The 16,510-nt window shown below is 39.1% G+C and overlaps 1 protein-coding gene across 2 annotated transcripts; it reads left to right on the forward strand.

Moving 5' to 3' along the window:
• Window positions 1-846: 846 nt before the first annotated feature.
• Window positions 847-13,880, forward strand: LOC103724076 (magnesium transporter, putative (DUF803)). 2 transcript variants are annotated; one of them, XM_008815231.4, is made up of 9 exons: window positions 847-1,204; window positions 2,459-2,557; window positions 7,052-7,181; window positions 9,937-10,025; window positions 10,821-10,877; window positions 11,020-11,078; window positions 11,382-11,502; window positions 12,686-12,834; window positions 13,374-13,880. In XM_008815231.4, the coding sequence occupies exons 1-9, from the start codon at window positions 1,094-1,096 to the stop codon at window positions 13,594-13,596; spliced, it is 1,038 nt and encodes a 345-aa protein (XP_008813453.1). In that variant the 5' UTR covers window positions 847-1,093; the 3' UTR covers window positions 13,597-13,880. The 2 variants fall into 2 exon arrangements, with proteins under 2 accessions (XP_008813453.1, XP_088566115.1); XM_088709989.1 differs by having other exon boundaries at window positions 892-1,204; window positions 9,937-10,029; window positions 10,821-10,851; window positions 10,989-11,078.
• The last annotated feature ends 2,630 nt before the right edge of the window (window positions 13,881-16,510 follow it).

Below are 16,510 nucleotides of genomic sequence, written 5' to 3' on the forward strand. Positions count from 1 at the left end.
AGCATAACTGGCCACATACGCGGCCACCCAATTCACATCCTCCGTTAACCTCTCTAAAGACACGCTTGGCCTGGAAGGCCCACCATCACTCACCATCATCCAGATGTTTCGAAACAAAGGGTGGTCCAAGCCAACACCTCTCACACCCTCCTGGATCTAACTGATCACCGTGGTTAAGTTACCATTCAGGATGACTGAGCTGGCCTGTAGCACTCGCCGCGCATGTTGAAGACCCGCCCATGCTTTATGATATCACGATGATATGCTTTGCATATTTATGGAAAAGAGTTTTTTTATAAATGTGCGGCGATTAAAATGGCCCTGGCGGGTGATTTCAAATTAGAGTCGAACAATCTAATAGCCCATATATCATATAATTTTCTAAAATAAATAAACATCAATATAAATATAATATTTACAAAATATAGCATGTCCAATTTGTAGTATTTGTATATAGGTAGTATCATCAAACCATGCTTCCTAGCAGCATGTAACCCGTGCCTATCTCATCTCCTTTTCAACAACTCCAAGAACTTTTTATTTTTTATTTTTTAATTTTAGCCACCATTAGTCATAGTTTAGCTAAAGCCACACCTACTGAAAGGTCTAATAATGCACACTGCACAGCGAAGAATTGCAGGTATTAATATGTAAATATAAAAAATTAAATGAATTAATATAAAAGATATAAACAATTATAGGGACTATATCACAGAAAATCGTTGGTCATGCGTTGGGTGCTATCGGATCGGGTGGGGTTCGTATTGGCTCTAACCCGGATCGGATCTGACCCATCGGGAGATTCGGGTTGCGTTAAATAGAGGCGGTCCCTTTTTTGGGTACTTCGGCGTGCGTTGTACAAAGGCGTGACAAAGTGGATCGGACCCGATCGATATCTCAGTGCCGTCTTTTCTCCCGTCGCCTCAAAAGCTCGGAGGAGGGAGAAAAGAAGAAACCACCTGTCGAGCTCCGCTGCCGTTCGATCGATCCCGCACCCAAGAACCAGGGAAGAAGGGAGGAAGGGATCCAGGATCCCTCGATCGATCTCCCGCAAGAACCTGGGAGGGAGAGATAGGCAAGAAATCGGAGAACGATGTGGGAATCGATTATGCTGACGCTGATTGCGACGGCGGGGAACAACATTGGAAAGGTTCTCCAGAAGAAGGGCACCGTCATCCTCCCTCCCCTCTCCTTCAAGCTCAAGGTCAAAAGGGTTCCTTCTTTTTTTTTAAAAATTTTTTTTTTGTTTGCTTGATTTCTTCACCCGGCATTTCGTTTCTTGATTCGATGATATATCGATTAGCCTGAATTTTAATGTGATTTTTTTGGTTTTAAACGGTATTTTTTTTTAATTTGGTTATAGCAATGGAGCGATCTTTTCTTTTCTTGTTCCGGCATCTTCTTGAAATTTTGAGAGCTTTAGAGTTTGTGTTGTTTGAGAAAACACTCTGGAATTGAGAGATGTGATTCGTCATTTCTCCTTTATAATTTGTGATTCTCGATGAGTTTTGGCTTCTTTTTAAATCGAGGAATGCAGTTGGTTGGTGATACTTATATTGATACTTGAGGTGTCCTTGTTAGTTGCCAAAGTTGTGATTTTTAGAAGGTTTATTTGCTTTATGTCCTTGTCTTTGGTATGATTTGAGAGATTGTTGCAATCATTTCCTACCATGCGTTGGTTCGACACATTATTTACAAAGTACGTTCAAATTTGATCCCCGCCGCACCCCCCCCCCCCCCCCCCCCCAAAAAAAAAAAATAAAATAAAATAATAATAATAATAATAATAATAATAATAATAATAATAAAAATAAAATGATCGCTTTTCAGGTCATCCAGTTCTTATATCGGATGTTTATTATTATTATTTTTTTAATGTGAGTGCCTCCACATTCCTCAATGTGCTAATTGCAGCCAATCTGCTTGAAAATTTAAAGTGTCATGTTTTTATATGAACCAACAAGTTGAAATTTCTAATAGAAAATGTGGTGAAGCCCTGGAAGCACTGAGAAATGATGGACAGAGTTTCAGGCCACCAGAAGCTTTTAGATGATAAATACAATCACCTATCACCTTATTCAGTCATTTCCGTTAGCCATGGGTTGGTTCATTCCACCTGATGGTTTCCTTTGCAACTTTTGGAACAAAATGCTATAAATAGCAACCTGAGCTTTTCCGGAATGCTGCTAAATAATAATGCTGCATTGTCCTGGGGATTAATTAGACATAATTTTGATGCTTCTATATGATCATGTTCTCTTACATACCTTAGTACATTATTCACATTAGTTTATCGCAACCCATGCAACAAAATTTGTTTTCAACAGATAATGCCCAGTTTTTTTTGTAATAAATAACATAGAATATAAAATTAACTAATGTATGTAAAGCAATCAAGATATTTATTCTGTATGGCTACTCAAACTGATAAACTGAGCTGATTGTGCTTATTTTGTAGGTGATCAGAGCTTATGCTTTCAACAAACAATGGCTTATAGGCTTTGTCATGGATATATTTGGTGCACTATTGATGTTAAGGGCATTGTCTCAAGCTCCGGTGAGTCAGTCGATATCTATATTCTGAACTTTAGTAAGCAAATTTAATAACTAACTATTGCTCTTGAATTGCTATTTTTATATCTCCTGGATATCATCCTGGATTGCTCATTAGTTTTCCCTGATTTGCTTCCTTCTTGTGCAACATAATGTACATGAAAACCGATGGAGAAGCACACACAAAGTTGACCTCGAGGCATTACTCTGTTAAACAAATTGCATAAGATAAGAGGGGAAAAATGACCAATTCATTTTGAAGATAAAATTGTACATGACAGGATTTAAGTAAATAGTAAGGCCACAGTAGTATAGAACTTAAACAACTAGAGATGCTCAACAAGCATCTCCAAAACCAAAAAGTAACTTCCCTACATAAATATTGCTGAATATTCATTTGGTGAATCCTATAGTTTTTGAGGGGATGCCTTTCTTTGTCACTATACAATGAATCAGTTGGTTTGAGAAAAAGCAAATTGGAAATAGCTATTTTTATTCCTTTATTATTTTATCATGGCTTCAAAACATATACAGGCTTTTAAGAGAACAAAATACAACACAGTGAGAATCTCTGGTCAAGACCATGGGACAGCTTATATGCAATGGTGGAAACAAAGTATCCAAGATAGATGAGATGAAACGTAGAACCACAAGACAGGGCACATAATGGGGATATCAGAGCCGTCCGTTTAGATGATCCTGAGCCCCCGGATTGAGTCGGACCTAAATTGATTCCATTTGAGCCTAAGTCACTTTTATTTTATTGCACTATTTGCTTTTGTCTTAGTCAAGTCAATTGAGCCAGTTGTTCTGTTATTAATCAAGTCAATTAAGTCAAGTAATTAGATCGAGTGTTTGGATCGATTTTGGTATGTAATCAACCAGTTGACTTAGTCAATTGATTGAGGATCCAAGTTTGGCATGTCGTCAATTGATTGACCTGATGTAATGCCTATATAAAGGCCATCCCTCTCATGTATGAGGCAATTGAATGATTGAATAAAAAAACCCTAGCCTTCTTTCTGCTGCTTCTTCTTCTTCCTCCTCTTCTCTTCTTCCTGCATCTCTATAACCTCTTCTTCCTCCTCCCCTTCTTTCTCTTCTTTCTCTCTTCTTCTTGCAGTGGTCCGCCATCATCTTGGTATCAGAGCAGGCCGGCTTTGCCTCTGCTGCCAAAGCCACGATCCAATTCTCTCTCTCTCTCTTTTCCTGCAATGTGAAGCCTCCCCTCTCACCTCGTTCCTCCCTCTTTTCCTCAATTTTCACCAAAGAAAAGGGTTTCTTCCTTTCAATTCTCACCAGATGCAAAAAAGGGGAAAACCCCTTTTTCATCGGGCTCGTCCCACCGGCCGCCAAGCCCACGGCCACCACTTCCACCCTTCGTCACCGGCAGCACCGCACACCACCTTCAGCCCGTAGAGAAGTGGGTCACCTTTCCCCTCCCTCAAAACCCTAGAACCAGGAGGCCCGGGTCTTCTCACGACTGCCCATGCCACCCCCACCCAGAGAGGACCCTGCCGGCCATTGTGATTGGTGACTCGCCACTGGAAGTCGCCGCCCTCTGCCATAGCCTTTGGAGCCTCGCCTACGGCGGCCGCTGCAAGGGTTGGAGCACCCTCCCGAACCGTCTGGAGGTTAAAATCGCTTAACGGGTAAGTTTCAAACCCGTTAGCCCGAGCCCTCAGCCCGGATCCGTTCAAAAAAAAAATAATAAAAATTAAAAAAATAAAAATCCGCACGTGACCTCATGTGTTAAAAAAAAATCACATGACCGCACATGACTAAAAAAAAAGGTACCTTCATCTTCCTCCGCTTGCCTGTAGAGCCCCGCCCCGCCTCTCACTGCGCCGTCACCGAAGGCGAGCGCCGTCTCCTCCGAAGAGCCACTGACTGCGCCGTCGTGCCGCCACCGAAGCCGAGCGATGTCTTCTCCGAAGGGCCACCGCTTGCGTCGCCGCGCTGCCATCGAAGACGAGCGTCGCCGCGCTGCCATCGAAGACGAGCGTCGCCTCCTCTTTCAAGCCGCCGTATCTCGGCGCCGCTCCATCGCATCCCGCCGCCGCTTCCCCTTTCTCTCACGAACCCAGAAGGGTTCGACTTCCATACGCCGCCCCACTACCCTCAATCGGCCGCTCCCACGGCCACAAGCGCCGACACCCCTGGTGTCTTCTTCGGCTGCATCTCACCAGAGAGACACGACCTCACCCCTCCTCTTTCCCTTCTACTTCCTCTTTCTCTCTTTTCCCATTCCTAGGCTAAATGACCTTTTAGATTCTAGATCTGGTGCCACAATCTTTTCTAAGATTGATTTGAAGAGTTGGTACCACCAGATTCGGATTCGTCCCGAATGCCCATGACAAGATGTCAGTATGGATTTTGTGTTAGAGCTTCCACGTACTTCTACCAAGCACGATTTCATTTTTGTGGTTGTGAACCGATTTTCAAAGATGGCTCATTTTCTTTCCTGTTCTAAGACTTCTGATGCTTCTAGAATTTCCAAACTTTATTTCAATGAAGTCGTTAGACCCCCTGACCCTTCAAAATCTATTATGCTTGATAGGGATTTTCATTCATGAACTACTTTAGAAAAAAATCCTATGGTATATGATAGGCACCAAACTGAAATTTTCTTCTGCCTATTATTCTCAAACTGACAGCTAGACTGAAGTTGTCAACCGTAGCCTTAGAAACCTATTAAAATGTCTAGTAGGTGAACATGCTAGGACATGGAATTTAATATTACCGACTATTGAGTTTGCATATAATAGTTCGGTCAATAAGTCCATAGGCATGAGTCCATTCGATGTGGTGCATGGTTGCAAACCTAGGCAGCCCATAGACCTGATCTCCATATCTCATCAGTATAGAGTGTCTGAGTCTGCACAGTTATTCGCATTGCACCCATATTCATTGCATCAAGAAATTAGCAAATGCATTCACTTTAATAACTTAAAATATAAATTTCTTTGCTGATTTACACAAATGTTATAAATAGCTAAGTGAAAGAGGTTACGTCATGATAAGAATTAGGCTTGAACGACTTTTTTTGGAAACGTTCAAGAAATTGCAAGCTCGTAGAGCAACTCTTCTCAAAATCTCAAAAGGTGCTGAGTTGGAATCCCATTCTAAGGATTCTTGTGGTTCCGGAGAATCCAGCTACAGGAGAACCAGGAACGGAGAGCTCTCCCCCTTTTTTCCCTCTTGACCGAATCTGTAACCTGCATTAACAGATTCGTTTTCAGTGGTTTCCCTGATCAAACTAGAGGTTACCAAGGAACCGTTTAACGTCCTATAGAAAATCAGTTCGAATGTTTATGTTGTAGATCTTTCTGAAGACTATGGGATTAGTGCGATATTTAATATTGAAGATTTAGTTCCATACAAAAAGACAACATTCATGCCTTCTGACTCTTTTGTCGATATATCTGCCTTTGTTGATCACCCTGACCCATTACCTACTGTTGAGCCGCTACCTCCAAAATTTCATGCACGTAGAGAACAAATAGAATATATATTAGATGAGCAGGTTATGTTGATCAGAAAAGGCGGTTACCAACATTACCTTTTTTGGTGAAAAAGGCCGACCAAAGTCTGACGTGACGTGGATCTCCAGAGCCGAGCTGCAGCGCCTTGACCCTGATCTCCTAGAGCAGTACGACAGCCGGCTAGACCTGTACTCGACGGACTCGAGTTTTTTCTACCTGGGAGGAGTTAATGGGGACATTAGAGCCGTTCGTTTAGATGATCCTAAGCCTTCGGATTGAGTCAGATCCAGATTTGGTCCATTTGAGTCCGAGTCACTTTTATTTTATTGCATTATTTGCATTGTTTTAGTCAAGTCAATTGGGCTAGTTGTTTTGTTATTAATCAAGTCAATTGAGTCAAGTAATTAGATCGAGTGTTTGGATCGATTTTGGTATGTAATCAATCGGTTGACTTAGTCAATTGATTGAGGATCCAACTTTGGTATGTCGTCAATTGATTGAGCTGATGTAAGGCCTATATAAAGGCCATCCCTCTCATGTATGAGGCAATTGAATGATTGAATAAAAAAATGCTAGCCTCTTTTCTGCTGCTTCTTCTTCTTCTTCCTCCTCCTCTTCTCTTCTTCCTGCGTCTTTATAACCTCTTCTTCCTGCATCTCTATAACCTCTTCTTCCTCCTCTTTTCCTTCTTCCTCCTCTTTCTCTCTTCTCCCTGCAGTGGTCCGCCATCAGCACAGACTTTGAGTAAAAAGAATGAATCATAAAGATATACATTAGCTACTTGGCGATAAAATTTGTAATCTTGAACAAGTCACAGCTAAAGTAACCTATAAAGTGGATTTATATTGATGTTTTATTTGCCAGTGATTTAACAATCCAACAAAATGCACACATAATGTTATTTCATGTTAAGGTTGATATTTGCTGAAAAATCACTCTGAGAAATGAAGTGCAATATATGCATTTGCTCTTAAATGTGCTTTATTAATTAAATTAGTGATATATGTTTTCAGGTTTCTGTTATACAACCTGTTTCTGGTTGTGGACTTGCTATACTTTCTGTCTTCTCTCATTTTTATCTCAAAGAGGTGATGAATGCTCTTGATTGGCTGGGCATTGCCTTGGCTGGTGTTGGCACAATAGGTAATGTAAGTTAGAGTAATTCTCCTGTTAATTGCTTACTCTTTTAGCTGTTTGGAGTAATTATTGCTAACATGTCAGATCTCAATAAGGTGAGTATTTTCTCTATGGATTTGAGTAATGGTTGGAATGAGGCCATTGTGTCATCAGGCTTGTCATGTATTATCAGATGTATAAATTTACCCTGTAAGATTCCACCCTAAAGGTTCAATGGACAAATCTTGTGCATATCTCTTGGTTCTGGAATTTTTTTTGCAACTTCATCCTGACAATGAAATAATCTGCAAGTACATACACGCTAAATCTGTGTTTGTTTCTACAAAGATTCATTAGACTACCTTTATTTGGCTTTAATTAAAGATGTTTTATGCTTGAATGAGAGTAGTTCAATGTGAAAGAAGAGGGTAAGAAAGAAAGCAGTGCTGCATTGTATTTGTGCAGATAAAATGTGGCTGTGGTGCTTTTGTCCACTAGGTTTGGTCGTTGATGAGGTGCCGTGGGCACTAGGAGACATCATGATGATTGAGAAATAGGCATTTTCAAGTTTCTGATTCATAACTTGACAATGCTACCTGGAGCATGATATGTGTCAATGGAAACAATAACAAGGCTGTCTAGCTTTAAAAGGGCTGTGTTATGGAGTGAATGATTGAGTGAACTTTGAATTATGACCTTGGTGAAGCATATCGGGTGCAGATGAGGTTAGAAACATAGTGCTGAGATAGGTTAACAAAGTTGACTGGAAACAAAATAGGATAACTGCTGATCCTAACTAGAAAGATGATGCCAATGATTACTAGGCAAATTGGTGGGAAGACATTTCACTCCTAGAGGCCATGTAGGACAAGAATGGTGACTGAGTTCCATATAAAGAATACTGTCATATTGAAGCGGATTATGTGGAGGCTAGACATTGTATACACAGGCATTGCAAGCAAAGTAGTTTGTCTTAAATATATAAGATTTTGATGGAAATCTGTGTAGAAAAGGTACCAGGAAAGAGGCAGGCTTAGTGAGGTCAACAAGTATGAGGGCTAAAATAAATTCAAATGTAGTTTACAAAATGGGATTAGCAAATACAATAATAGTGGGACAATGGGGACGGGTCTGACAAAATATGGTTGATCAAATTTTACCACTTGGTTCAAGTGTTGTGGTATCCTATAAAAACATATGAGATTACTCACAAGTGGCAAGGTTGCGAAACTTGAAAGATGTTGGCATATGTGTATGCGCACTCGTGCTTGCATGTACATATCATTGTTTGTCACTGTATTAAGGGCTAAGTAGGTTAGTATAATTCTAGAAAATAAAGTTAAGCTTGTCAGCTATTCCTCCCCCCCCCCCCCTTCTCTTCTTCTCTCCTCCTCCTCCTCCTCCAAATCTCTATTTCCTCTTACTATTAATTGTTGATAATTTTTGTAATTTTTTGAAAAAAATTCCCTTCAGGCAGTCTTTTATCTTAGATTTAGTGGATTCATTTCTATCCTATCCATCATTTCCCTGGTGCTATCAGCATCACAAACTCTAGCATTACTTCCAGCTATATTGAAAAATGGTCATATGCACCCTATATGGCTTTCTGGTCTAGGTTGTCAGAAGTGGTACCTTCTGATGTTCTGCGCTTTCCAGCCATATTCTATTTCAGTTAAGTGTTGAACCTTCTGATGTCAAATAAATTACGTATTATTTTGCTCGTCTATAAAGTCAGTCTGTTGGAAATTGAAATGTCTGTAGTTATAAAATTACTGCATTAAGCAGCTCTTGTTTGCTCCAAGTTTCTGCCAATTTGTGACCCAATACTCTGATGGCTAATCCACAATGATCGCTAATAGGTTTTCTTATACCAAACTGAAAGAATTTGATTGAAGGATAAATGAGGTGGACTAGGCTGTGGTCCACCGGATTTGAAGTCAGATCTGGGCAGGTGAAATTGGAAGGCAGATTTTTTAAAACAATGATTCGAGCTATTGAATGTGATCTACTATCTCTAAACTTCCTACAAACCAAAGATCGTATAATTTGGAGATCAAATGGTTAGAAGGAACTGTTTAAATAACACGAAATAATGCCTATTGTGACCACCTGATCCATAGGCCAGGGGTCTCGAAGTTATATGATCTTTGGTCAGTAAGCAGTTTAGAGATAATGGATCAAATTCAATGGCTCGGATCATCATTGTTGGACCCCTTGTCTTACAATTTCACTTGACTGCAACTTGAGATCCAGTCAACTAGAGCCTAGTTCACTTCAAAAAAAAGATATTATTACATCTGTGCTCTTTTCTTCAACCTGATATTACCAAAACCACTTAGAAATGCCAGTTTACTTCATTTTTTTCCTTTTTAGTAACTCATGAAGCTCATTTTTCTACAATTCAGGCTTTCCTACATTAGAAGCTGTAAAATGTCTGAATTTTATTGTATGATCTTTCAACTTTGAGCATAATATCGATCTTCAATTACATATTTTGGTAATTCTTTAACTAGCGAGCATGATTTCATGGTTGTGTCGCAGAGTGTCTGGCATGGCTGAAGGATCTTCAAGTAGACCACCAAAATTCCACTTGTGTACTTGTCAAGACAAAATATATTTAGGCTTACAGTAAATAACTTTGAGAGCTGAAATCATTTTCTGCCTGTTATGGAAATTACAATCCTTACTTGATATTCATGACATTTATGATTGTAGTCTAATGTTGCACAGTGTATAGTCCTAGATATCAGAAATAATTTTTGTCGTTCTGTTCTTATTGCAGGGGTTGGCATTGGAGGGGAGGAGCAGAATGTTTCTGCGGTCTCCCTTTTCCGTTTACCTTGGCTGGTTTTCTCAGTTGCCATCTTGTTTGTAGGTATCATGCTCTGTGCACCAATCTATATCTCTAGACCATTATCATCACCATTGCTACCACCACCATCACAATCTTCTTCTTTTTCATGTGTAAAAGGAAACTTTGGCATCTTAGTCCTTTGCTACATACTTCTTATTACCGACATCTAAGTTCTCTTTGAACAGTAGTGTGAAATCTGTGTATGCAGAACCTTTGATTTTTCATATAATGTATTGAGTACCAGAACCTTGATTTGATATGGAGATTAATCATTCAAGTAGAGGTTAATGATTAGCATATCGATTTTGATGAGTTGTATAGAATTTTTATATGCTACAGAATGGCACTCTTTCCCTCATATAAAGAAGATACCTGATGGAATAGCCTGGTTTCCAGAATTTTTTTTCTTAGAAAAATATCATTTTAACCCTATATCATGCTCCTTTTGAATATTTGTGCTTTTTAAAGTTTATTTTGAGCACCATAGCTTAACAATAAAATGAAAATGGGAATTTTCTAATTTTAGGCTTCAACTTGTACCATATGAACTTTGAATGAATTTACTAATCCATAAGGTAATACTATGAATAGATTAAGAAAGAATAGGAAAGGGTCTTTTATTCTCTGCAATTGCCCTCTGCTTTATGGGTTTGAGCTGCTCTTCAGTTTGCCCAATGATCCTACAGTAGATGCTCTAGAAAGGGTTGAATAGATTGAAAAAAAGAATCGACACATACACTCACATGGTTATGGATCCATAAAATTTCCTTCTAATTGGACTAAGACATCTAATTCCATGCCTGGAGATTCAGATAATCTTGAATGCGTGGCTTCACATCTACAATAGTCAACGGCGGGGGCAGGAGCTTGTAAGTGTTCATACCCTTGTACTAGATAAACTGTATTATGTGCTTTTTAATCTTCTTCTATATATCTTATTTCCATCAGATTTCATATTTTTAACCATATGTTGCTTGCACAATGTTTGATATTTCTGCACATCCAATGCAGATGGAATCTGAAGTTGTGGAGGAGATTATATTTGGCTTGGAATCAGGCATTCTATTTGGGTGCTGTTTCATTGTCCCTCTATGCTTTTCTTCTTTTACAATTAGTGCATATGTGAAATTATTTCTTTCCATTTTGATTTGTGGGCCATTATTTTCCATCCGGAATTACCTGTCGTCAGAATTAACCTGCACCTCACATCTAGCCAATCTAAATGATCTATATTTTTAAAATGTCGATTATTTAAATGTGGAATAGACATTACGTCATTGCAGTTTTATGCTGGCAGAATTCTATCCCATTGCTGTAGCTTGGTATGTTCTTAAGGAGATGTTAGTTGCTAATGCTGCAACATATAATTACAGGATGGCATCTGTAATATCAAAAATGGGATTTTTGTTCTCAGAGCAGGGCTTCTCTAAGGTTGTGGTTCCTGTATGCATTTCAATCAGTATATGCTGTAGTGCCACTGGATTTGTTTATCAGGTATTTTCAATATTTATCTTTTTCTCTTTTGTATGGAATTCTTGTATGCGGTGCACATGTTGAAGGCCATTTGATGCCTATACTTTTTGCTGGAACAATTAACTTCATACAGAGATTCCATTGGAAGATGTGCACTTGGCACTGATGAACATTAAATACTAGTTCAAGAGTTTAAAAAACATGAATCTAATAATTGCAGAGACTGAAGGGCCTCATTCAATACCAGATGCGCAAGCAAGTAATAACAGATTTGTAAAATAGTTTTATGCTGATAACTTTCATAGCTGGATGCTGTTGCAAATTTCTGGGAATAAACAATGATTCTCAATCTCCAATTCATAACCTGATCCGTAAAGCCGACCTGACAAAGATGCGATGAAGCTTGTTAGTTAAGAAGATGGAATTACCATTTGATTATATATTCTGTACTATTGTTCCAAAACATCAACTTTTAGAAATTTCCTAATTTTTTCTTCCTCATTTTTTTTGATCATGTACCATTATTTGATTAGTTAAGTTCAAAACTGACAACATGATTTGTAGCCCTTTTTTTATGTGATGGGAGGGAGACCACCGGTATTATTATAATAACCTGTGCTTGGCTTCTTGAGGATGCACCACTCAAGATTCTAACCCACAACCTTCAGTTTGAAACAGAGGGTATGACCACTGAGGTGACCATCAGTTCATAAGTAGTCACTATTGCCTGTTGGAGCTGGCAGCACTTTTCATCAAGCTGGCTATAACTAGCGGGTGGGATCAGTACAATTTTCAAATGGGGAATGATAATACTGCCCTCTTAGAAAATTGGTGTCCTCTCAGTTTAGTCTCTCTATTTTCACCCATGCTTGTACAGGTTACGTGTCTATCTAGAGCTAGAATTTAGCAGTCAGAATGTTGTTGTTGCATATAAATAAATATCTTATTAAGCTCAACACATAAATGGATATGCATTGTGACCTGGAGGTCATGGGTTTGGGACACAAAAACAGCCTCTCCGCAAGCAAAGTTAAGGTTGTGTACATCCGACCCTCCCAGATGCTGCAATGATGGGAGCCTCGTGCAGAGAGCTGCCCTTTTTTTTATTAAGCTCAATACAAATATTTGCTTTTCTTTTTTTATTTTTATTTTTTTAATGGGTTTGCTTAGTTGCGATCTTACCTTGGCTGAGTTCTTTGAACAGACCCGAGGCCTAAAGCATGGGAGGGCTATTGTGGTATCTACATGTGCAGCTGTGGCATCTATTTTGACTGGCGTGCTAGCTGGTATGCTTGCCCTGGGTGAAGATATGCCTTCAGCACCTCTTGCTCGTCTCTCTCTCTTGCTTGGATGGTATTCCACAACTTGGCTCGCTTAATTTCACATTAATAGCTTTAAGATCAATTCGCTTTCTTTTTTTTTAGATGTATTTTAAGCATCTAATGCATTATTTCCTTCAATGATTGAAATGACCGATGTTGTTGGCAACGTAATATTATCAGATAAGGATATTCGATACCAGAAACTTTTAGTCTTGCTATCAATTATATACTGTGCTGGCATGGATATTAGTTATGCATCAGGACTGCCATTGTTCACTCCTATTATGTACAGAAGCTGAACTATATCAATCTTGAGTGTGCATAGTATATACATTATAACCCGATTCAATGAGCTGCTTATGCATGCAGGGCAATGGTTTTGAATTACGAAGATGATACAACTATATAGAACTCCTTCTTGATTCAATGTGCTCATAAACTTGTTCATTTTGCATTTATAAATTTTCAGATAATAAACAGATTTTGTCCATTGCTGGAAGCTATGCAACGTCTCTACATTTTATTCTAGTATATGTTGGGTTGAAACAAAACATCTTATGCTATTTGCAGGTCGTTTATCACTGCTGGGGTAATTCTTCTTGTATGCTCAACTCGACTGATGGGACTGCTACCTAGGCCTATTCGACACGTTTTGAAAAGTAACCTTGAGAGGCATCACAATCTTAGGCGGTCTGGCTCATTCCGGGTTAAAGATACAAGCCCACCAAGTGCAGTTATCCATGCATCAACATTGCATCATCTGATAACATCCCCGGCAAAAGAAAAGGCCTAGAGAAGTTATGAGAAGCCAGACTTACCTTTTGATGTCTTCGGCATATCATCTCAGAGTCTCATTGGTTTTCAACACCTGTAAACATCTTGTTAACTTGTCAGCATTCATGATTAAAGATGTAAAATCAACTGGGTTTTTTCTTGATCAGGCTCCCTGTTCCATTCATGATTGTTTTTGTAGCCTCCACCTCATTTGAGTTTGTCTTGGGGCTCAGCCTGTTGGCTGCTAAAGCAATGCACCTCCATACATCTGTAATTATGGTATCTGAGATCCTTTTTTTTCTTCTTCTTTTGATTTTTTTTAAAAAAAAACAGTATGAGTTTTCTTAGTTCCACCTCCTTGTTCTTGAGAATTGGAGCATTGGGTGTCTCGTGATTAACAAGCTGTGGGACTCTGATGGTCCTTTGATGAGATCCAAATCAATCAATATCTTGAGCTTCAAGTGAATTCCACTTGTTGATGGAAGCAGTTAAATTAAGCGACAATTTGCAAACTAGAGAGGTTCATGGAATTCCCATACCTTTTTTTATACCCACGTTCTTTGTTCCCTAAATTTTCCCGAGTTCAGCCGGTTCATGATACGTTTACATATAACATTTGCGAAAATTTCACCCCTTGAATTAGCAAGATATGGTTTCAGAGATGAATACCATATTTCCTCTCTACTGTTATTGATTCCATGTTGATTTCTTTTTATCTGTGCGCATGATTTCATACAAAATAGTATATACTGTCATTCGTTTTTTTTTTTTTTTGGTACTTGGATGGAGAGAGGCTAACCAGTTGAGGATTCTATGTGTTTCAGTGGACTCAGGCATTTCTATGATGCAACAGATCGAGCAGCCTCAGTCTTCAGTGGCAGCATATTGCTGCTACGCTGGATGAGGCATCATCATCTGCATCAATACCACATCCGATGCATGACACGTAGCCTTTTCTCGATCCTAAGTCATCGATGCTTCATCATACAGAATCAGAAAACAATGGTGCCATCTTGCTTGAGCTTCAATGACAAAATTACTAGTATTTTAATAATAACAACTGGTTACGATTCTAGAACCAGGAAGCTTACGAGCTTTGTCCTCTGTTGGGTGGAGCTGCTTTCCAGTTTCCACCTGCTACGGTGGTAGATGAAAGATTTAGATAAGGAGCATGGAATTTCTTTGGTCACCATTGACTGGGTCTTTCTGAGCCAGCGGTGCAACTTCCATGGATTTCTTAATTTCTCCTGGCCAACAGCCAAGCAAGGGGGGCCTACACAATTGGCTCTCACACGTTATAGCAGTTCAATAATTAATTGCAAGGAGATATTGATGCTATAAGATAACAGCTATAATAATAATAATAATAAACCTGTATAAGCTATTTACAGAAGCATTGTCCAAGACAACTGTGGCTCCGCTGCGTGATTCAACAGCTATCCAAAAGTCCGTTGGAATATTTTGACGGCAGTCAACTTTGCCGGAAATTTCAAACCTGCAGCCCTTAATGGAAAATTCCTAACATTCTGACCGGGCCAGGTTGAATGGAGTCAAGTTTGGACAAGATTAACTTATCATCATGCATGATTTGCGGCAACCGGGAAGCAAAGGATGTTTTGATTGTTTGGGAGGAATTCATTTGTAAAGCAGCTCTGTTCTTGGAGAGGGCTCGAGAACTTATGCAAAGAAGGATGAACCAGATGAAAAATTATCCTGTTGCAAGTAAATAAAGTGGTGACATTGCCAAATTCAATGGAAATTTTGATAAGACTCTTAAGACTCATGTAAGAATTTATGATGTCCAGCATGTGCATTCATGAATTGTATTACAAATGAGATTTTCATGCGGTGAGCTTCGGAATCAGTGTCATTAGTTTGTTTTTTCACTCTTTCCAAACGTGATACATGTTTCATAAAGTGTGATGGAATTACATAATTGGATATATGATGCAACGTTCTAATAGACTTTGTGTCCATCATTTTTTTTTTCGTGTGTGCGGACATCAGAGGAGGCCTTGGCTGGAATTAAAGCCCATTGAAGGCAACGCCATGAGCAGAAGAGAATCACGCCTATCTATAGTATAGTCTCCCTCGAGAGCATAAAACATGAGAAGCCCTAAAAACCCATGTAGATGCCTTCACTATAGAAGATCTTTTAACAGAGGATTGCACTTTAACCTAACCTGTGTGATCCTGCGTCATTTATCTATGAAATAATAGTAAGAGAGTTACCTTCTAATCTTCTCTAAACTTTAGGATTGCGAAACTAATGCTCTTCCACACAGCCGCCAAGTCAGAACAAAAAAAGGTACTGAACAGGGGAGGGGAGGAGATGCTCATTTCATTCGGTATAGAGAATGAGTCTCAAAAAAGTCTCATTTCTAGCTGTCTAAAGCAACCAAGCAATGCAAGCCACATAAAAATATGCTGAAATCCTTCGCCTACTACAAGAAAAATAGGAACAAGTGCTTGATTATGAGAAATTTTTTTTTGATACATCATTCACGAAAATTTTGTTACCAAAAAAATTCCACCTTTAGTTCCATTTCCATGGCCAACCAATCAATTACCGTAAAACTAGCAAGTTAAAAACAAATATTATACTCCATCGCGGTCAAAACTCTATCTAGGGAGAGTTGGGTCAAAATTCTATCTGGGCGGTGGGTACAATCTATAAGAAATGGATGATTCGAACATGCGAACGGCTGGAAAGTGGAGGTCGCAAAACACGACTTCCGCGGATCCTCTTTTGACGCGTTTCCACGTTTGAAGCGTGCCCCAGTCATGGAAGCTTTTTTTTTTTTTTAAAAAACTAAATTGTTATCTTTAGAGACAGCACCTCATTAACTTACTTCCGCGTCATTGCTTTAATCGTCAAACCTTTAAATATAAGTATTAAAGAAGCAAAGAGGATCAAACATTAGAAAAATTCA

Source organism: Phoenix dactylifera, chromosome 1 (assembly GCF_051530095.1).
Source record: "Phoenix dactylifera cultivar Ajwa chromosome 1, Ajwa_hap1_PhDact_Kaust_v1.1, whole genome shotgun sequence".
Classification (NCBI taxonomy): domain Eukaryota; kingdom Viridiplantae; phylum Streptophyta; class Magnoliopsida; order Arecales; family Arecaceae; genus Phoenix; species Phoenix dactylifera.

What these genes read in the sequence shown, in the direction of transcription:
- LOC103724076 (XM_088709989.1), top strand. Translation starts at nt 1,094, where the DNA reads ATGTGGGAATCGATTATGCTGACGCTGATTGCGACGGCGGGGAACAAC. An exon ending in CCCTCTCCTTCAAGCTCAAG is followed by an intron (nt 1,205 to 2,458) that starts GTCAAAAGGGTT and finishes CTTATTTTGTAG; the next exon opens with GTGATCAGAGCTTATGCTTT. An exon ending in GGGCATTGTCTCAAGCTCCG is followed by an intron (nt 2,558 to 7,051) that starts GTGAGTCAGTCG and finishes ATATGTTTTCAG; the next exon opens with GTTTCTGTTATACAACCTGT.